This window comes from Marmota marmota, unplaced genomic scaffold, assembly GCF_001458135.2.
Source record: "Marmota marmota marmota unplaced genomic scaffold, marMar, whole genome shotgun sequence".
NCBI classification, from domain to species: Eukaryota; Metazoa; Chordata; class Mammalia; order Rodentia; family Sciuridae; genus Marmota; species Marmota marmota.
The window spans coordinates 12,211,294-12,231,872 of NW_026000242.1; the positions used below are offsets into that span (position 1 = coordinate 12,211,294).

General features: G+C 42.6%; 4 protein-coding genes across 11 annotated transcripts in view; 1 reads left to right on the forward strand and 3 right to left on the reverse strand.

Moving 5' to 3' along the window:
- Positions 1 to 2,443, reverse strand: part of Dixdc1 (DIX domain containing 1) — an 81,999-nt gene extending 79,556 nt beyond the window's left edge. Inside the window, exons 1-3 of one of the 4 annotated variants that reach the window (XM_048796021.1) lie at positions 2,189 to 2,397; positions 1,925 to 2,038; positions 735 to 825 (exon numbers count right to left, since the gene is read on the reverse strand). In XM_048796021.1, coding sequence (XP_048651978.1) covers positions 735 to 791 — 57 coding nt within the window. In that variant the 5' untranslated portion in view covers positions 792 to 825; positions 1,925 to 2,038; positions 2,189 to 2,397. Of the gene's footprint in view, positions 1 to 734; positions 826 to 1,924; positions 2,039 to 2,188 lie in introns of those variants that run through there. The other 3 variants (XM_048796020.1, XM_048796023.1, XM_048796022.1) reach the window with 3 other exon arrangements.
- Positions 2,444 to 2,761: 318 nt separating this feature from the next.
- On the reverse strand, positions 2,762 to 10,415 carry CUNH11orf52 (chromosome unknown C11orf52 homolog). Of its 2 annotated transcripts, XM_015489893.1 has the most exons (4): positions 10,091 to 10,415; positions 4,960 to 4,997; positions 3,904 to 3,965; positions 2,762 to 3,670 (listed from the first exon to the last, which is right to left on the reverse strand). In XM_015489893.1, the coding sequence occupies exons 1-4, from the start codon at positions 10,120 to 10,122 to the stop codon at positions 3,422 to 3,424; spliced, it is 381 nt and encodes a 126-aa protein (XP_015345379.1). In that variant the 5' UTR covers positions 10,123 to 10,415; the 3' UTR covers positions 2,762 to 3,421. The 2 variants fall into 2 exon arrangements, with proteins under 2 accessions (XP_015345379.1, XP_048651984.1); XM_048796027.1 differs by lacking the exon at positions 4,960 to 4,997 and having other exon boundaries at positions 10,091 to 10,301.
- Positions 10,416 to 14,481: 4,066 nt separating this feature from the next.
- Positions 14,482 to 15,839, reverse strand: Hspb2 (heat shock protein family B (small) member 2). 3 transcript variants are annotated; one of them, XM_048796028.1, is made up of 2 exons: positions 15,629 to 15,839; positions 14,482 to 14,973 (listed from the first exon to the last, which is right to left on the reverse strand). In XM_048796028.1, the coding sequence occupies exons 1-2, from the start codon at positions 15,699 to 15,701 to the stop codon at positions 14,681 to 14,683; spliced, it is 366 nt and encodes a 121-aa protein (XP_048651985.1). In that variant the 5' UTR covers positions 15,702 to 15,839; the 3' UTR covers positions 14,482 to 14,680. The 3 variants fall into 3 exon arrangements, with proteins under 3 accessions (XP_048651985.1, XP_015345381.1, XP_015345380.1); XM_015489895.2 differs by having other exon boundaries at positions 15,608 to 15,833; XM_015489894.2 differs by having other exon boundaries at positions 14,482 to 15,135; positions 15,608 to 15,819.
- Positions 15,840 to 16,463: 624 nt separating this feature from the next.
- Cryab (crystallin alpha B) lies at positions 16,464 to 19,944 on the forward strand. 2 transcript variants are annotated; one of them, XM_015489896.2, is made up of 3 exons: positions 16,464 to 16,974; positions 18,046 to 18,168; positions 19,602 to 19,944. In XM_015489896.2, exons 1-3 carry the CDS (start codon positions 16,774 to 16,776, stop codon positions 19,803 to 19,805), a joined length of 528 nt encoding a protein of 175 aa, XP_015345382.1. In that variant the 5' UTR covers positions 16,464 to 16,773; the 3' UTR covers positions 19,806 to 19,944. The 2 variants fall into 2 exon arrangements, with proteins under 2 accessions (XP_015345382.1, XP_048651986.1); XM_048796029.1 differs by lacking the exon at positions 16,464 to 16,974 and adding an exon at positions 17,646 to 17,801.
- The last annotated feature ends 635 nt before the right edge of the window (positions 19,945 to 20,579 follow it).

The window sequence follows — 20,579 nt, forward strand, 5'->3', positions numbered from 1 at the left end:
AAAAAAAAAAAAAAAAAAAAGAAAGAAAGAAAGAAAGAAAAGAAAAAGAAAGAAACATGGGGTGAAAAAAAAGCAAAGTCAAAAGGCTGGCACATAAGCTGGGTGTGGTAGCACATGCCTATGATCCCAGCTATTTGGGAGGCTGAGGCAGGAAGATCATAAGTTTGAGGCCAGCTTCTTCAATTTAGCAAGACCCTGTCTGAAAATAAAAACGGCTGAGGATGTAGCTTAATAGTAGAACTATTCTGGGTTCAACTCCAATACCAGAAGAAAAAAAAATTTAAACTTGTACATAATATGATCTCATGTAGAACATTCATAAAGAAAAAAAGATTAGACAAATATATTCCAAAATATGAACAATGTTTACTTCTGGATGGACAACTTGTGGCCTGGTGTTTTTTTTTTTTAACTTCTTTTTGATATTTATCAAATACTTTGTAATTAATATATGTTATTTCTAAGTCAAACTTTGTCTTTTAAACAATGCATATGTTCTTATTAACTGCTAGAGTTTTTCAACTTTTGTCTGACTTTATTAATTTCAGAAAAAGATGATGAATCAAGGCTTATGTGAGCTAGAATTTCCATAAGGAGAAACAAGAAAAGAAGGCAAACATAAAAATTCTGTTCCAGGATGTGAGTTCTAGTGGCAAAATCCCCCCAGATATAGAGGTATCCTGAAATTCCAGTAATGTCACCACATTCCTCTCAGTAGTGCACCACAGACTTACAGAGGGCTTTGCTGGCACCAAGGAGTTACCGAATCTCATAATCACTTGAGTTCCCATCTTCAGAGTCCCCAGAAGGCCAAATCAGAGCCACCTTAAAATAAGAAAAGAAAGAAATGGGCAAATATTCAGGAAGAGAAAGAAATTCCACAAGCTAAAACAACTAGTTGGATCAGGCCCTGTCCCCCAAACCTATCTTAAGCATCTTGAAATACCAAAATAATACCTTGGTTAGCAGGAAATCTAGCCTAAGGTATTATAATCACAACAGAGCTATGCCAATGGCATTTTAAATTCCAGTTACTTAAGATTTCATAGTAATAAAGAGCAATTCTCCTATCCATTTCCCTCATTCATTCACTTATCAGCCAAGGGCCATAATGTATATTCTGAAGATAATTAGGAGAAATATTGGAAGCTTTGCTTCTTGGCATTTATTCTTTAATTCCCAGAATTCATCCTTAACTCCAAAACGTATAATTCTAATGTAGAAATGTATATACAGCACTTTAAGCTTACAGAGTAAACCTTGGAATTAGGGGTAATTTTTTTTACCCCCCAGGCTAACATATAGAAAATAGGGTAGGCATAAAGAAAAATTAAATAAATCATTTCATTTTCAAGTTCATGGAACTTGACATCATTATTTTAAGTGAAATAAGCCAAACTCAGAACCTCAAAGGTTGAATGTTTTCTCACACATGTGGAAGCTAGAGGGGGGAAAAGGAAAAGAAAGGTGGGGAGTGATAGAATAAAAAGCAAAGGGAGATCGTGAAACAGAGAAAAGGGACCATGGGGTTGTGAGGTAGTGTTGGGGAGGGATATTAGCCAAATTATATTGTTGTATTGGGTGCATGTACTGATATGTAACAACAAATACCACCATTATGTATAACTAAAACGCACCAGTAAAAAAGAAAGAAAATAGGGTAGGAGTTGCTCCAACAATTAGTGGTGGCAGCCCCCCTGGTCCACATTGTATAAATCTACTTGCACTACCTAGGTCTGCACCAAAGCACAAGGAGAACAAGCCAGTAAAATAATAATGGTGATGATGATAGTGGCAGCCAACATTCGAGTACGTATTATACACTGTTGCTAGTCCTTTAAATTCTCACAAGCACTCTCTGATGTTGATACTATTCTTACCAACTTTTTTGTGCTGGGATTTCATTTTCACTACTCTTACCCACCTTCAGAGATTAATCCGTTTTAGGGACCAACAGAGGGTCAGCGACATTTGGGTAGGAAGGTGTGCAGGTTGAGAAGGGGAAGCGCGATACCCCTCGTCTCTATACTCTTGAAGTCTAAAACAGAAACTGCACACTAAGAATCTCCAGGGCTCAGAGAGGAATCCGTCTCATTCTTCTCATCCCACCGTCTCCCCCTCGCTCGATCCGATCTGGACATTCATTCGTGGTAATATTTTCCAGTTACCAGTCACTTTTAGCACCTACCTTTCAAAGTACCGGTATGTCTGGTTCAGCATCTCGGTCCCCAGCCGTTCTGGACTCAGCCTGCGCTTTCTCTGGCGTCGCCGCAGCGTTACCGCTGCCATGGTAACACGGAGGCATCCCCGCAGCTCCGCCTTCCTGCAGCCAGCACGAGCTGGCCCGGTCCGGCCCTGATTCCACGCCCCCGACTTCCGGACCCCGCCTCCAGCCGGCCCGAGCCCGCCCCTGCTAGATCGCGCCCCGGACGCCGGGGACCCGGACTCTACCACCTGCCAACCCAGACTCCGCCCCCACCATCCCGTACCCGCCTCCCAACCCATCAGACCACCACTCCCCGCAGGCCTTGATCTGGCTGTCCCCCTGGCCACGCCCCCTGCGAATCTGGACCCTTGTCCTGCCGGCACCGCCCAGGGCCTTCCTTCAACCAATGAGAGTCCTCCCACTGTTCAGCCAAACCACACCCGAGTCCCGCAGCTGCGCGGGCAGAGAATGGGGTCGCTCAGGTGCTACTACTGGTTGAATTTTCTGCTGGGCGGGGACCCGCTTCAAAACCCCGCCCCAGAAAACGGACCAGGCTTGTTCCTCACGCTGTTTATTGATTTTGCGGCTCCACGGAGCAATAGCTACCAGTTCAGCCAAGAAGAGTTTCCGGGTTTCTCCACGCTGTTTGGTGACTTGAAGTTCCCGTGGCCAGTGGTTGGAGAAAGCTTCTTCCGTGCCTCAGCGCACGCCCCCATTTATCTCCCTAGGTGTGGGACCCTTGATCCCGCCGCCACTGAGGGAACTGCCCAAGCCAGCCCTGGAGGCTGTATGCAAAAGCTCAGAATGGTTTTCCAGAGCACCCCCTCTTCAACTTTGGAGTTTAAGGTGTGTAAAAGTGATACCATTAAATAAAACTTAACGCAATCAGCTCATCGTGAGCCGGTTTTTTTCCGCACTTGAGAGCCTGAGCAATGTTAGGAGTCAAGGGCCTACCTTCCTGCACAGTTCACTTAACCTTTTTTTTTTTTTTGTGGAACTCTTTCACCCATAACTAACCTAATCACAACTCCAAGCTAACAATGGCAAATAAGAAGCCTAGGAGAGAGGCTGGAGACATCCATAATTCCAAAGGGCTCTGGAGCTCTTTAAGATTAAAATGTGGCCAACATCCCTGGGCCACTCATTCCCCAAAGCAGTGGATTCTCCCCACAGGAGTAGTGGTAAAAAGATGGAAACTGTTCTTGCTCCGGAGGCTCACACCAGAGTCCCATTCTTGCTGTCATATCGAGGTGTGGCCTGGGGGAAGCAAAGGGTAGCATACTCTGTAGCATTTTCTAAATACCAGTGTTTCACTTCACTGGCAGAGCGTGGTTGGGTAAGACTGTTCACTTGAATGTCTGCATAATGTAAGTTGCTCTCCTCCAACTTGAGGTCTTGATTCCTCTTTTGAGATTTAGGCTGCTGTAACACCTGCTCATACATGTGTCCTCTTATTTCATGGTCCTGCAAGGAATTGGCAGAATTAAAGATGATGCTTGGCTTGGTTTTGCCCCTCACCGCTAGTGCAGAGCAAACTAGACTGAGGTCCCTTTACTTTGCTCCTTAGGGACAGAGGAGGCTAAGCAGAACCAGCAAATTCTACAGATGACTGAGATGTGTTTGTCCCAGGGTAAAAAAGATAAATACTGGGATCCCATGTCTGAGTAGTCCCAAGAGGCGTTGAGGCCTGTCATTACCTTTGTGAAATTCTGCTGCAGCTGTTGTTGCTGCTTCTTCAATGTGCGTCTTGCTTGGCTCCCTGCAGGGAAGAAATCCAACTTAACTCCATTCTCTGTTTCTGCTGAGACCGCCCTTTTCGATCTTTAGTTAACTACTGTGGGGGGCTTCTACACTTCCTGTCTCCATTCCCAATTCTTTCACTTCTGTTGTTCCTACATCTGAACTCCTTCGCAGGGTATACCATCTGTCTTTTTCACAATCTGGTCATAATATCTTCCATCCTCATTTTCCCCAGCCCCTGACATAGTTTCATAAATATATGTTGAGACTCTGTGCCACGTTTTAGGGATAGAAGCATGAGGAGGCGGTTTCTACTGCTTCAGGAGCTTAGAGACTACTGGGGCAGACAAATTAGTAAACAGACTGACTACTATGTGGTAGGTTAGTGCTCAGTCACATTAGTGGGCCACTTTCAATCAAGTCTCTCTCACTTTCTCCTTTCTGTATCTTTCACATGAGTGAGTATCTATTACAGCACAAATAGATAATGTTATCATTATTTGTTTACATGAGTCTACCTCTCAAACTTGATTTTCAGCTCTTCCAGGGCTGAGACCATGTGCCCTTCTTGTGCTTCTTTGCCTCCACCTCACAGAGTGGCTCACATTCAATATAAATGCTCTGTGATATTTACTAAATGAATGAAAGAATGGGTGCCCCAACCTGCCACTCTGAGATAATATAAAAGAAATAAGATCCACAGACTCAGGGCTACTCTTGAACCCAGCAAATTAAAGATTCTCTTTGGTGTATTATCTTCCTTTTTTGCATCCAAGGCCACTTGTTTTTTTTTTACCCTTATGCCCTTTCCTTTATTATTTTTTTATTATAATTATTATTTTTTTAGTGTGTGTGTGTGGTGCTGGGGATTGAACCCAGGGCCATGTGCATGTGAGGCAAACATTCTACCAACTGAGCTATATCCCCAGCCCCACCCTTTATGCCCTTTCCTAAGATATCATTTGTCTTGTCTCCTCTAATTTGCTCTACCCAGGGCTTTCCCTCAAAGTTACCTTTTTTCTTTTTCTTCTGGAAAGTTGATGGGCAGCTCCTGTGATAGGAAAAACAGATCACCTATGTGCAAGAGCTCTGACCTCCCTTCTTTCATTATTTGTTCTGTGGTCTCTGTAACATTCCCTAAAAATTCATCCTGAGCCAGGTTCAGCCTGAAAGCATTTCTCAAGGGTACCTCTCCCAGATGGATGGTTCTGGAAGGTAGAGTGGTACAACTGACATAACCAAACCCAAAATACAGCTTTAGGCAACCAGCACTACATGCCAGGGAAATGTTGCTGGCTTGAGGGCTATTCTGGGATTGTCTAACAAGCTAATCCCCAGCAGAGGGTAAGGGAAACCTGCCAAATAATGGGATATTCCTGGATCCAGAGACCCTCTTGCTTCTTCTTCTGTACTATTTTTTTTTTTCAGGGTCTTTACCAACTTGAGACTTTCATTCTGGGAGTCATAAAAGCTGTTAGAGCTAATTAGTTAGGACCCCTCAAAGTCCTTTTCCAATAAGTGACCTCCCTACTGGCTTCCCTGTCCTTGCTTTTAATTAGCAGAAAGTGAGAGATGTTTAACCTTTAATGTCCTTTGGAGTACTTTGTCTACAGCACAGGGAGCACTGAATTTGGTGAGTGACTCAGCTAGCTTGCCCTCACTGCAGGACAGACCTCTAATATTAATTTCTAAGCCCCTAGGGTCCCCAGAGCAGCCAGTGTGTCTATGTAGTTGTCAACGGTTTGATACCCAAAGAAAAAACACTTGTCTGAGGAAATAGGCTGAATAGTTTTGGACTTACTCGGATGCTTTTTCTTGCTAGTACATTTCCAAATCTCACCACAGCCGACCCTATTTGTCTGTCTGATTTCTCCTCTCCCCGGGGAGTTTCCTTCTTTTGCTAATTGAAAAGAAAGAGAGGAGACAGACTTCTAAATTATGTTGACTGTACTATTGTAGAAAAAAATCAGGATTTTTCCTTATACTTTTGATAGAGGTCTGGGTTTTGGTGTGATTTTTGGTTTTGATGCCTACTGAGTTGAGAGCAGTTACACTTCATCCAAATGCTACAAGTAAGTGGTTCAGCAGAAAAAACAACTTCTCTCTTTCAACTTCCTCCTCTACCGCTTCAGTTTTTGTTTTGTGTTACAGCTGCCCGCTAATAGTCTTATCCTAGAAGACAGAGAATCGCCTAATTCCTTGCCCCTTGTCTTACTGCTTTCCTAGTTATTTCTATTTAAATGGATAGAAAAAACATCAATTCCAAAAGACATGACTAGCCAGGTGCAGTAGCATACACCTGCAATTCTAGCTAATTGGGAAGCTGAGGTGACAAGTTTGAGGGCAGTCTAGGAAACTTAGAGAGACCCCAACTCAAAAAAATAAAGGGGGGGGGGCTAGAAGGAAGCTCAGGGGCAGAGTGCCTCTGGGTTTAATCCTCAATACTGCAAAAATAAATAAGTAAACAAACAAAATGACTAGGGCTAACCAATTTTAGTAAACAGAACCTCTTTCCAAATTGGATATTGCACAGTGCTTGGATACAACCCAGAGTGTTAATAGGTGACAATTTATTTTTACATCAGACTTCAGGAAACTAAATGGGCACTCACAGTTGTAATAGGCTCAATCCTTCCAAAATGCAATTGGAAATAAGCATGAAAAGCCTTAAATATAGCAATTCTATATCCTAATAAATAATACATCATGTGCAAATATGGCTACTCTTTGTAGCATTGTTTATAATTTCAAAAAATAGAAAACACCATGAAGTTCAATATTTGGTTACTGACCAAATAAATGGTATATCCAGTCAATGGAAAAAAATTGGGGGGCTGGGGATGTGGCTGAAGTGGTAGCACGCTCGCTTAGCATGCGTAAGGCACTGGGTTCGATTCTCAGCACCACATAAAAATAAAGATATTGTGTCCACTTAAAACTAAAAACTAAATATTAAAAAAGTCTACCTTTAAAAAAAGAAAAAAAAGTTTTTTACATAGTTGTAGATGGACAGCATGACTTTATTTTATTTATTTATGTGGTATTGAGGATCAAACCCAATGCCTCACACATGCTAGGCAAGTACTCTACCACTGAACTACACCCCAGCCCCACTCAATGGAAATTCATGTAACCACTTTAAAAAGGATGTCGGGAGAACACCTAATAGCATGAAAATTTTACTTTTTATTAAGTTAATAAAAAGATAAGAAGCTGGGCACAGTGACACATGCCTGTAATTCCAGAACTCCAGCTGTTGAGGCATGATAGTAAGTTTGAGGTCAACTTGGGAAACTGAGCAAGACCTGTCTCAAAATAAAAAATAAAAAGGGCTGGAGATGTACCTCAGGGGAGAGTGGGTGCCTTATTGATTTTTGTTTATTTTTAAATTGATTTTCATTTTCTTTTTTTAAAATATTTTTTTAGTTGTAGTTGGACACAATACCTTTATTTTAGTTATTTTTATGTGGTGCTGAGGATCAAACTCAGTGTCTCGCTAGGTGAGTGCTCTACCACTGAGCCATAACCCCACCCCCTCATTTTCTTTTCTTGGTTATTTTCCAAATTTTCTGTAATGAATGTTTATTACTTTTTTTTTTTTGTACTGGAGATTAAACCCAGGGGTACTTAAACACTGAGCCACATTCCCAGCCCTTTTCTATATTTTATTTAGAGACAGGGTCTCACTGAGTTGCTTAAGGCCTCACTAAATTGCTGAAGCTGGCTTTGAACTTGTGATCCTCCTGCCTCTGCCTCCCTAGCCTCTGGGATTACAGGCATGCACCACCACACTCAGCTTATCTATTACTTTTATAATCTGAAAAAAAAAACAACAACAACAAAGAATATTTTAAAATAAAAATCTTTGGGCTGGGGATATAGTTCAGTTGGTAGAGTGCTTGCCTAGCATGTACAAGGCCCTGGGTTCAATCCCCAGCACCACTGTAAGTAAATAAGTAAATAAATAAGTAAAATAAAAATCTTCACTTGTCATAGTATCATTAAGTCTTTGAAGGTTTATTGAGATAACTAGAAACAGAACCATTTTTATCTGATCCTATTAATATTTTAATAGGAACAAAAATAGATTTGGTTAGAATGTCTGTCAAAGTGTCTCTAGAATGTGTTTTAGAGTCAGACTGACTGGTCAGGTTAGCTGTAAGACTTCAGAAGGTTTTGAACTTCTCTAGTCTTCTATTTGAGCATTAATGAGGATGATATTAGAATCTAAACATCATGGGGCCAGGCACAGTGGTGCACATCTGTAATCCCAGTAACTCAAGAGGCCTAGGCAAGAGAAGATCCCAAGTTAAAGGCCAGCATGAGCAATTTTGTGAGACCCTATCTCAAAATAAAAAATAAAAAGGGCTGGGGTTGTAACTCAGTAGTAGACCACCCTTGAGTTCAATAAAGAATATGGAGGAGGGGCTGGGGATGTGGCTCAAGCAGTCGGTCGGGCGGTAGCCTGGTATGCGCGGAGATTCTCAGCACCACATAAAAGTAAAATAAAGATGTTGTATCCGAAAACTAAAAAAAAATAAATATTAAAAAAAGAATATGGAGAAGAAGAGAGGGAGGAGAAAGCAGAGGGCAGGAGGAGGAAAGAGAGAATCTAAACATGGGACTATTGTAAGGATTAAATAAAATAGTGAAGATACTACGCACATTTCTGTCTATAATGAGCATCAATAACGAAGCTAAGATGACTATCAATAATTACCACCATCAGAAATGAACAAACCAATAATAAAGAACATAAACACTTGGGAAGATGGGGAGTGAATGAGATGTTATATCCCCTTCTCTAGAAGCTGTTCTGCTACTAGATGTCCTGTTTTATAGACATCTCACTATTTTAAAGAGTGTTTTTTATTAAATTAATTAATTTATTTTAAAAATTTATTCTAATTTGCTATATATGTTAAAGAGTATTTTGTTTGTTTGTTTTCAGTGATAACAACATTCTGGAAGACATGTACTTTTGTTCCCATTTTATAGATGGGTCAACTAAGGCCTTATAACTTTGGTAACTTATTCAAGAAGGCAAGGGTCAAATTTATTTTCTTTTTTTGTTTTTTTAGTGTCTTCTGCATCTATCACTGTGCCCAGTATATATAGAATGTTCAATAAATATTTGTTTAATAAAGGAAAATAAATAATTAGTAGGGATAGGACTTGAATCCAATGTACTGACCCTAAGTCCTATTTGCTTTCCAATGTACCTTGCTTGTCTCTTCAAATATAGGGATTTTTTTTTTTAAATCAACAAGACAGCCTTAATATTAGTGCTGACTACAGAATGATAGTGGTCAGTATTAGGTCTTGGAGTTTATGGTGAAAATTCTGCAAAAGAACAGCTACAATACCACAAATAACTTAGTATGAGGTTTTCACATATACTATATCCTTTGCTCTTCAAAACAAAACAGTGATCTAAATAATAAGAGTTACGTTAATCTATATTTTGCACAGAGAAATTAAAGGATTTGCCTAAGATCACATAGCAAATAAGTATGAAAGTTATATTCATATATTCCATGGATATTCTCCTTTCCACTTCCACCCTTTTAAACAGAAACTTTTTCTAAAGTTGATCTGCTTGATCTGTGATTACTAGTGGTGGAAGAATGGGTTGTGAGGTCAGGCAGGCTTGGGTTGGAACCTTGCTTTACCTGCTTCTGGCCAGGTCACAGGACCAGAAAGTTAACTTCTCACCTCTCTGAGCCTCAGCTTTTGGCTGGCTATAAAGTGGGAGGAGGGGTAAGACCACTTACTCATAGAAGTGTTGGGAAAATTAGATGAAACTGTAGAGTGCCTGGCATAGAAAGCTCTCAAATGCTACAACTATTGTTATTACCTGGGGAAGGAGGGAAAGGAGAGAAGGGGAAAGGAAGAAAGAGAACAAAGAGAAACAATGCCAATTCACCATGTCCAGCCCTGCTAAGGACACTGGAGTGGGGTATTGCTGTCTTTTCTAAGGTCTCCTGAAAGGAGTAAATGGGAAGGAGATGCTGCTCTGGTGTGGGGACCAGGAGGTACCAGGCTGAGGAAGGTGGCAGTGGGAGGCAGTATCTCCAGGCTCTCTGATTCCCCACATATACCAACAGAGATGATAGATACCCTCTGCCCTTCCACCCTACTCACCAGCTTCCCCTGCAGCAGAGCTGGTTTCCCATGGCGTATGGTCCCCCGGGGAGCACAGCTGTTTTCCAACATAAAGAGGCTTGTGCATTTCCTGGTTCCTGGTTTAGCTTTCCGTGGCAGCTCCTAGGGAGTCTCTGTCAGTGTCAGATTTCAACCTAACAGGTTGGACTTTGGAAGTCACCTGCTGGAATGATTCCCAGGTGACTGTTCCCAGCCAAGAGTAGAACAACATACAGGGCTCCAGGTGACAACTATCTCACCTTCGGGATTTGAGGCTTCTTTTAATGAAACCATGAACTTTGAGCTTCCAGCTTCAAATAAAAAAGAAACCTGAGATAGAAAAGGACTCTGCATTTCCTTAGGAAAGTTTTTCCACTAGATCATGCTGCATTTGAAATATAGCCTCCATAGTAGAGTCTCCCCTATTTTCGCCAAGCACCTCTCAAATTTGAGTTTCATTCCCAAGGTAATTGGTACCAATTGTTTATGATTTCTGTCCAGAATCTGGGTTTGAATAATAGAGTGTCTTGGAAACTGAATTTTAAGAAAATGGATTTCTTTTATATTCTCTCTTGCTATTGGAATTAATGTGGGCAAATCACTTAAACTTTTAGAGACTAGGTTTTCAGGATTGTAAGGCAGAGGTAATAAATTTATCATCTAATCCGCTTTCTGGTATAGAATCAGATGATTCTATGATTGGAATGGTCTCAGCATTTCTTGACCACTAACTTCCCCATCCCTAGTTTCAGGACTACAAAATCTTCACACAGCTGTGGCTTCTGTCTCTAAGTTAGACTCATTCCCCACTTTCCAGCAACTAGGATGCAGCTAAGCAAATTCCTCTGTTGAAATTATGAGTTCTACAAAAGTATATAAAGCCCACAAATCTTGTTTTCAGTATTCTCACCTCATCTTTAGTGTCTTCCTCAGCTCTGGACTCCACAGAACACCCTGGACTCTGAACTTCTCCCCATCTTCTTAGAAAAATGTGGATAAGAATGACAACCTCATAGGATTGTGGTGAAGATTGAATGATATATATGTAGGCAAAACACTAGATCAAGGCCTGACACATGAGAAGCTCTCAGTAAGTCTTAGCTGTTGTTATTATTATTGCTTCTTGTTCTCCGGTAATTATCTTATATTATTACCTGTGCCCCAATCTTTGCATATGCTCCTGCCCTGCAGACCATTTTGTAGTCTACCATTAACTGTGTTCTTTTCATCCTGTTACCTGCTCATCTCCCCCCAGTCAAAAGCTATCAGTAGAGCTGGAATTGTAGCTCAATGGCAGAGTGCTTGCTTAGCATGTGTGAGACTCTGGGTTCAATCCTCAATATCTCATAAAAGTAAATAAAATAAAGGCATTCTGTCCATCAACAACTAAAAAACAATGACAACAACAAACAAATAAAAACTATCAGTAATTTCCTGTTACCTACGTGATAGAATTCCAGCATCTTTTTTTTTTTTTTTTTCAGATTCTGGGGATTGAACCCATGGGTGCTCTACAATTGTGATACACCCCCAGCTCTTTTAATTTATTTTGAGATAGGGTCTTGCTGAGTTGCCCAGACTGGTCTTGAATTTATGATCCTCCTGCCTCAGCCTTCCAAGTATCTGGTATTGCAGGAGGATGCCAGGGCGACCGTTTTAGAATTCCAGTTATGGAAGCTTTCCATAATTTGGTCCCTTTCCAACAACCTCTTCTGTAATTTATAGGAAATCACCTAAAAGATTTTTAGATATCCAGAAACTCCATACAGTGCATTTGTGGCAGAAAACCTGATGTGTTTTAAGCAATATTAATAGGAATGTAGAGTGATAAATAAGGTTATTGATTATTCTACTGAAGTCTCTAGTATACTAGTCAATTCATGCTTGGAATAATAATTTTAGGTCTGTATGTTGAATTTCAAGTTACACTGTCAAATGGCAGTGTGTTCAAAAGAAATCTGTGTAGTATGTGGTATGGAAAGTGCTATAACGTATAGCTGAAAGAACTAGGCACAATTTCCCAGAAAAGGGATGCATAAAAAAAGCAATATGATTTACATTTAAATATTTGAAGGACTTTCAAGTGAAAGATAATTGCATTTGTTTTCTGTACATAAACAGACCAATGGACAGAAGATACCCAAATGCAGATTTTGGAACAGAAGGAAGAATTTATAAGTTATGTCCGAAAAGAAAATGGAGTGGGCTACTTGATGAAGTTCTAAGTTCTCTGTCATTCAAATTGCCCCAGAAGCTGGACATGGTGACATACATCTATAATCCCAGCAACTCCAGGAAGATGGCCAGTTTGAGACTAGCCCAGGCAACTTAGGGAGACTGTCACAAAATAAAATAAAAATATAAAGGGCTACGGCTGGGGTTGTGGCTCAGCGATAGAGCACTCGCCTAATATGTGTGAGGCCCTGGGTTCAATCCTCAGCACCACATAAAAATAAGTAAATAAAATAAAGGTATTGTGTCCAACTATAACTAAAAAATAAATATTTAAAAAATATATAAAGGACTAATGATGTAACTTAGTGGTAGGGTGCTTACCCAATATATGCTTACCTTGCATATTGGGTAAGGGCCTCATGTCTGTCCTGAGGTCAGTAGGAAGGAGAGAGAGCCCTAGTTGAGGGGGGGTGAATGGGGAGTCTGAGTGGGAGATGGATTTCGGTTAAGCCTGAAGTGGGTTCAATCTTCAATAATGAGAAAAGAAAAAGGGGAAAAAAATCCCAGAAGTTGATTAATAATTAAATTTTTTCTTTTAAGAAATCCTTTTCTTTAGGCAGAGCTCAGAAGCTGAGAATGTAGCTTGATGGGAGAGTTCATGCTTTTTTAAAAATATTTTTTTGGTGCATTATAATTATATGTAATAGTGGAGTTCATATGCATTCATACTTAATGGGCATAAGGCCCTGGGTTCAATCCTCAGTCCCCAAATAAATAAATAACAGAATAATATGAAGGTATTCTGGTTGAAGTCTGAGTAGAATTCTTTTTTTTTTTAATTTTTTTTTTTTAGTTGTAGTTGGACACAATACCTTTTATTTTATTTATTTATTTATACGTGGTGCTAAGGATCAAACCCAGGGCCTCACTCGTGCTAGGCAAGTGCTCTACCGCTGAGTCACAACCCCAGCCCTAGAATTCTTTTTTTATTCTTCTCAACTACATGGTAAGATTTCTGAGTATATAAGAAAGATTTTCATTTTTCATTTCAAGACCCTAGTGCATTACTTGGAGTTTGATAAATATTTGTTGAGTGAATGAATGGATCGATGGATGAATGAACAGTTGAACATAATATTATTTCTTCTAAGTGCATTTTGATCTTTAATGGAAGACAGTCCTTTAATCAATAATTGAATTCTTTAAGTGAGGATTCTTATCCTAGGGATCCACAATCCTTAAAAGGGGCATGAATGGATCCCCAAAATTGTGTGAAACTATTCAAACAGTATTGTCAAATTTGGGAGCATGTGCATTTTTCTGGAAGAGTATCTACGGTTTCATCAGATTTTCAAATCAGTCTGTTACCCCCAAAAGTCAAGAAAAATCACTTAAATGGAAGAATTTCAAGTGTCTACCACCATCTGGAAAAAAATACACTCTAGGGCAAGGAAATCTTCTAATGTTCCCCAAATCATAGACATGCACAACCGCTTGATTAAAGAGTAGGTATGGGGATAGACCCCCAGGCTTTCCTGAACACACCATGCCCATAGCCGTAAGACCTTACTTACAAGGGACGCTTCCCTGCTAACCACCAACCCAGTAAGAGACCTAGATCCCTGCATTTAGTCTTGGATTAGGTGAAGTGATGCAGTAATTCCTCTTTTTGAGACAATGCTTCCTCACATGGGCCTCCCTTGTACAGAGGATGAGGAGGCTGTGGGGTTCAGTGACAACGGTGGAGGCTTTTGTGCCCATGTATGCATACTCAGACCATCAGAATCAGAAACCATTTCAGAGGACAGACCTTAGTATGGAAAAACAAAGCATTCACTCCAGGGCTTTAGGCAACTCTCCCCAGCCAAAAATCATTTTCCCAACCCCTACCCAAAAAGGGCCAGACAGTCTGGAGACCCTTGTTTTTGTGTCTCTAATCACCAGCTCAGACAGTGCCCTCTGGGCTGTTTGGATGGCATATCCCTTTTCCCTCCCAGGATCACTCTCTCTTTTGTTGCATTGTGAGAAAATTATGATTAGGAATTTGATCTGGAGCCAGTGTTAGCTTCCGGCCGTGATCTCAGCATCTAAGTGTGAGCTCAGGGTACTGTGACGTTGAGCACATATAACAGGACCTTTTTGTCTAGCTGGCTATGATCTCTCCTTCCCACCCATCCCATTTTCCAGGCCACAGAATACTGAGCAGCACAAAGGAGGCCCCAAGATTTGGGTTTATTCAGTTCCACCCAGAACTAAACCAAATGCTATAACACGTCCCCAAAAGACCAAACCATACACTGTGGACCATGCACCTTTCCCTTCCCCCAAGGATGCTGCTACCTCTGGGGTGGTGGGCAGCTGCTCAGATCACTTCGGGAGGTAGAAGGGACTTGCTGGGTGCTGGGTCTATGGCAGTCAGGACTCAACTCTGGCTGCTTCCTCCTCTTCCTCTGGATCAGGAGGTGCAGAGAGCAGGGAGATGTAGACCTCATTGACCTCTGTGTCCAAATGACGGCCACCTCGTGGTGCCTCCAGGTTAAGGATGCCATCATGGGAGAGAGCAGCTTTGACTCGCCAGGGGTCAACATCAGCAGGTAGAACATAGGTGCGGCAGAACTCTCGAGACACGAAGCCGTGGCGGTCCAGGCGCTGGGGGTGCTTGGCAGACACCTCCAGTAGGTTGTCCACAGTCCTCACGGTCACCTCATCTGGGGTAAAGTGGCTCACATCCAGAAATGCCTGGAACTTGCCCTCACTGAGCCTGAGCTCAGAGGCCCCTGCCCTGCTGCCCTCCCCAGCTTGGGTGGCCCGAGGCCGCACATAGTAGCCATGGTAGAGGGTGGGGGTCAGGATCTCTTCTGGAAGTAGGCCTGAGGGCAGAGAGAGAAGGCAAGAGGCAGGATGAGGGAGGATAAGGTGGGCACAAGGGTGAAATGAGAGATCATGAGATGCAGGAATGGGAAGAGCCGGAGGGGAGTCAAAAGTAGGGAAGGGGAACCAGGCAGACAGCTGGGAAGAGGGTGGTGTTGAAAGGAAATGAAACTGCAGTAGAGCAGGGAAGCCAAGCCAGGATTTGGTGGGTAGAAGGGACTTAGGGAAGCGCACAAAGAAAGGAAAGATGCAGGTATCAAAGCACTGCAGGGCCCCATGTCTGTCTTGAGGTCAGTAGGGAGGGAAGAGAGCCCTGGTTGAGGGGGGTGAGCGGGGAGTCTGAGTGGGAGATGGCTTGCCCCAGGAGTTCAGTTAAGCCTGAAGTGGGGTGGAAGCCAGTAACTTTGGGAGGTCAGCCCAGAATATCGGGAAGTGGGGGTGGGAGGCACTGGGGTGGCGACCGGCCCATACCTTCGCCAAAGCGCTGCTCACCCAGGCGGCTCGGGTTGGCAAATTCATACTCGGCGGTGGCCGGGTGGGCATGTGGCACTGAGCGGCCCGACATGGCGGCAGTAGCTGCAGCAGTCCTGCTCCGAGGTGCGGCCCCAACAGGCGCAACGCGACCCCTCCAGCTGCCCAGAGAGCTAGAGCTCAGTCGGAGGCGGAGGCGGGGTCTACACCACCCAAAATAGTGCAGAGCCTCTGCGGGGAGGGCAGGGAGCAGGGGCCCCGAGTGCAGTGATGAGGGTGTGACCAAAGCCGCCTGACCCAGACCCCCAGTCCCCTCCTCTGCACACGCTTCAGCTGTCGCAGGGGGCCTGAGAGGACAGCTGGGAGTCCTGACCCTGGAGTGAGCTGGGGAGGGGAGCTGGTGCTAGCTGAGACCCTCACCTAGCTGAGGGGCCTAGCTGAGACCCTCACCAACAGTTTGCACATTTCCACATCACCTTTTCTCCTCAGGCTTAAGCAACATGCATGATGCTTAATAAACACTCTGGATTTAATGTTATGCCAGCCCCACAGCATAAAAGATATAAGAAACTTTACTGCCCTTTTTTGGGAGCACTGCCCAGATTGTCAGGGTCTTCTCCTGAAACCAGGTCAACCCAGGGCACCCAGTATATGCTTGCTACTGACATATTGGCATTCACTGCTCTCCCCCAGGGACCCACAAAGAGTTAATGTCCCTGGGGCCCAGCCTAGGAAGATTCCAGTCCCTGCCCAGGCCCAAGATAGTTGCTGGCTCAATTCCCCTGGCATGCAGTACTGGAAGGGAGGAGGAGGGGCCGGCCAGCGCCTGCTTGGGATTCCTGACTCTGTCCAGATCTAGAGAACAGAGGATGGGGGTGGGTGCCACTGGGTGTGGACAGAAATCCAGTGAAACAAGACCATGACAAGTCACTGGCCAGCTCAGACGTGTTTGTGTTTCTCTTTTCTTAGCTCAGTGAGTACCGGGTATGTGTCACACTGCCAAATCCCTGATCACAAGTCTCCATGAACTGGCGGTGAGCTGGGATAATAAAACCCCTGACATCACCATTCCAGAAGCTTCACAAGACTGCATATATAAGGGGCTGGCTGTAGCTGCAGCTGAAGGAGCTGACTAGCCAGCTGACCCCTGCATTCACTTAGCAGCCATGGACATCGCCATTCACCACCCCTGGATCCGGCGCCCCTTCTTTCCTTTCCACTCTCCCAGCCGCCTCTTTGACCAGTTCTTCGGAGAGCACCTGTTGGAGTCTGACCTCTTCCCAACATCCACTTCCCTGAGCCCCTTCTACCTTCGGCCACCCTCCTTCTTGCGGGCACCCAGCTGGATTGACACTGGACTCTCAGAGGTGAGTCTCCCTTTTGCCAGGACAGGAGCCCTTCCTGGAATCTCCTGAATATTCTCTATTTTTCTTTTTTTTCCCCTGCCTAAGCCATTTAGGCACATGTGTCCAGAATTGAAAAAAGTGGGGTTAGTAATGCTTCCTTCCCCCAGGCACCTGTTTCTATTTGATGCTCCTCTGTATCCTATTTATTACATTTTTTTAAAATACACAGTGAAGATCATCCTCTGTTCCCTTTTAAGCAGGATAACCTTTTTGGTTTGATTCATAATAATCTACAAGGAAAAAGCTGTCTTCAAACTCCTTTGCTCATCTCTGCTAATATCTCATACTCCTAGCAGATTTTATTATGAAGTTCTAGAGCCCAGGGAGACCTATCTCATCCTGAGCTCTTCATCCCCACTGAGTGGAGCTGGAGATAACAGTCAACTGTTTTCTTTCATTCTGTTCTCTCTATGGTTTTCCAGGTGCCTTAGGGCTGTGGCAGGGCAGTGGCCTGGAGCCAACCCTTATATGGAAATAACCAGGGTCCAGTCTTAGGACCCCCTTTTATCCTAAGAGGGTGGGAAAATGTGGTGAACAGAGGCTATCATAGATAAGCTCTGGTTTAAAAATATTTAAGTGTGAGTAAACAGCAGCTGAGTGGGCAAGGGCTTTGAAAGGACAAGCAGGATCAACAGAACATTCCAGATTGAGTGGGTGGGAAATTTGGCAGAGAACTGAGCAAAAAGAAGGGGCCTTTGTCTCATAGACAAATGACAAAGCTAGGCACTGGGTCAGCAAGGCAGCAGAAGCCAGGCCCACATCCATCCTTGTGACTGGTCTCCTAGGTGGTCAGTATTCTTTCCTGTGTACCTAAATAAAGTTTGGGCCTGTGGCCAAGAAGTAGGCCTTGGGTACCACTGTGGTGGCTACCCTGAGCCAGAGAGCCATGTTTATTCAAAAGTTATTTTTAATACACAAGAGGAAGATGAAATACCTAGATAGAAAGCAAGTCTGCAGAATGAGACTGCACCAGTGTAATCAACATTCTTGCCATCTTTTCTCTTCCCTACTCACTTCCCTTGCTGTTTCTAGATGCGTATGGAGAAGGACAGGTTCTCTGTCAACCTGGATGTGAAGCACTTCTCCCCAGAGGAACTCAAGGTCAAGGTGCTGGGAGATGTGATTGAGGTGCATGGCAAGCATGAAGAGCGCCAGGTATGGAGTTTTTTTCCCTTATGCTCATTCAGTGTATCCTGTACACCAGGTACTGCCATCAGCCTCTGAGACTGGAAAACTAAATTAGGGATAAACTTGTTTTGTTTGCCCAGAGAAATAGCCTTTGTTGTTCTGATTGCTTTGGATAGGGTGTTCACTCCCCATTTAAGCCAGGGGTTTTCAACCTTGGCTGCATTAGGATCATGAGAATTTTTTTAAATTCCAAGGTTCAGGCATACCCCAGACTAATTAAATCAGAATTTTTAGGGGGTGTAATTCAGGAATCAGCATTTCTTAAAGTTCCCTGGGTAATTTTAATCTATAGCCAAGACCAGAACCATTGCCTTAGGCATAGTGTTGTCTTGACACTTGGTTGCTTTACGTAATTACATAAACTACATTCACCCTGAAGGCACTGGAGTTTGTGACTTTTCTTTTAGATGTTCAGGAATTCATTTCTCTTAGGCCCATCTGAATGTTAAACTACTTGGTTTGCCTACTTTTCAAAGCTTATCAGCACCTAATCCCTTGTAGGTGGATGAGGAAATCAGTTAATTGAAAGTTTATTTAGATAGATGTTTGGGATTCAGCAGGCATAAAGTTTACAGTCAACTGTTTGATTTTTCTATTTTATTACTGGAGATTGAACCCAGGGGGTGATCTACCACTGAGGTATTCTCCAGCTCTTTAATTTTTTTTTTTTTTTAATTTGAGACAATGTCTTGCTTAATTGTCCAGGCTGGCTGGCCTTGAATTTGTAATCCTCCTGCCTCAGTCTCCCTACTAGCTGGGATTGTAGGCATGTGCCACCATGCCTGTTTAGGGTCAATAACTCTTGCAGGGGGATTCTGAAACATGCAATGGTTTTCCATGACTTTCTGAAAATTTAAAAATTGCTTCTGAACAATTAATGATAACTCAGAACCTTTTCAAAATTTGTATAATTTAATGTCCTCAGGCTGTTTCAGTTTTGCTCATGTGATTTCAGACCGGGTCAGTCTCCATGGAGTTGTTTTTTTTGTTGTTGTTGTTGTTGTTTGTTTTTAAGCAGCAGTCCTGTGTGTCTGGAACATTCCTGAAGAGTCTGGACAATTTCTGGGTTTTCTCAGGGACTCAGATTCTCAATGTCAGAATGAGATTCCAAATCTTGTAGGTCTAGCCAACACTGATCTAAACCTTTGTAAAATACCCCTAAACATAACAGTGCTTCAGTGTTATAAAGAACTAGTTTGAGGCTGTTGCAGGTTTCTTAGACTTTTATTTGTAGGAGTGACCCTCTAGGCAACCTTATCCTAGCCACAAACCTGAAAAGTTGTTGTTATTATTGTCTCATGTTGTTATGGCTTTTGGTCTCCCCTAAGGGGAATGAGATATCTGAGTTTTGGGCAAGTGATATTTACTTCTTTGCTTCTTTCTTTCTTCTCATGGATTAGGATGAACATGGTTTCATCTCCAGGGAGTTCCACAGGAAATACCGAATCCCAGCTGATGTGGATCCTCTCACTATTACTTCATCCCTGTCATCTGATGGAGTCCTCACTGTGAATGGACCAAGGAAACAGGCCTCTGGCCCTGAGCGTACCATTCCCATCACTCGTGAAGAGAAGCCTGCTGTCACTGCAGCTCCCAAGAAGTAGATGCCCTTCCTAATTGCATTTTTTAAAATAAGAAAGTTTCCCTACCAGTGAATGAAAATCTTGTGACTACTGCTGAAGCTTATTAATGCTAAGGGCAGGCCCAAATTATTAAGCTAATAAAATATCATTCAGCAACAGATAGCTGTTTTGTGTTTGAATATTTTATATGGTTTTAAATAAACACACAAATACAGCAGATTCATTTTAATCATCATATGATTTGGGGGGTTCCAAGTATTTAAGAGTCAGAATGACTGGTTTCCACCACTTATTAATGACAAAAATTTAGGCAAGTCACTTTATTTTCTCAGTCTTCAGGCCTTCCACTTATAAGATGGGTACTGATTTGTATAGTAAAGAGTAAATTAAGGAGAAAAATTATGTGAAGGGCTCAGTGGTAGAGCATTCGTCTAGCATGTGCGAGACCCTGGGTTCGATCCTCAGCACTACGTAAAAATAAAATAAAAGGTATTGTATCCAACTACACCTAAAATAAATAAATAAATAAACAAATAAATAAATAATGTGAAGCCCCTGAGAAAACTGGAGGAATATCAGTTCTTCTCTCTTTCCTCTTTGAGATTGTAGCTCTCAATTTCAATGAATGAACTCTGGCTAACAACACACAAAAGACCTAGTGCATTTCTGAAATTAATTACATCAGTGTGGTGACCCTAATGTTATTTGATATTTTTCTACCGGTAAGCGGTGTCTTTAGCTGATTCAACACCCAACAAGCCATCAAGTATAGTCTAAATTATCAAGCAAACGCCT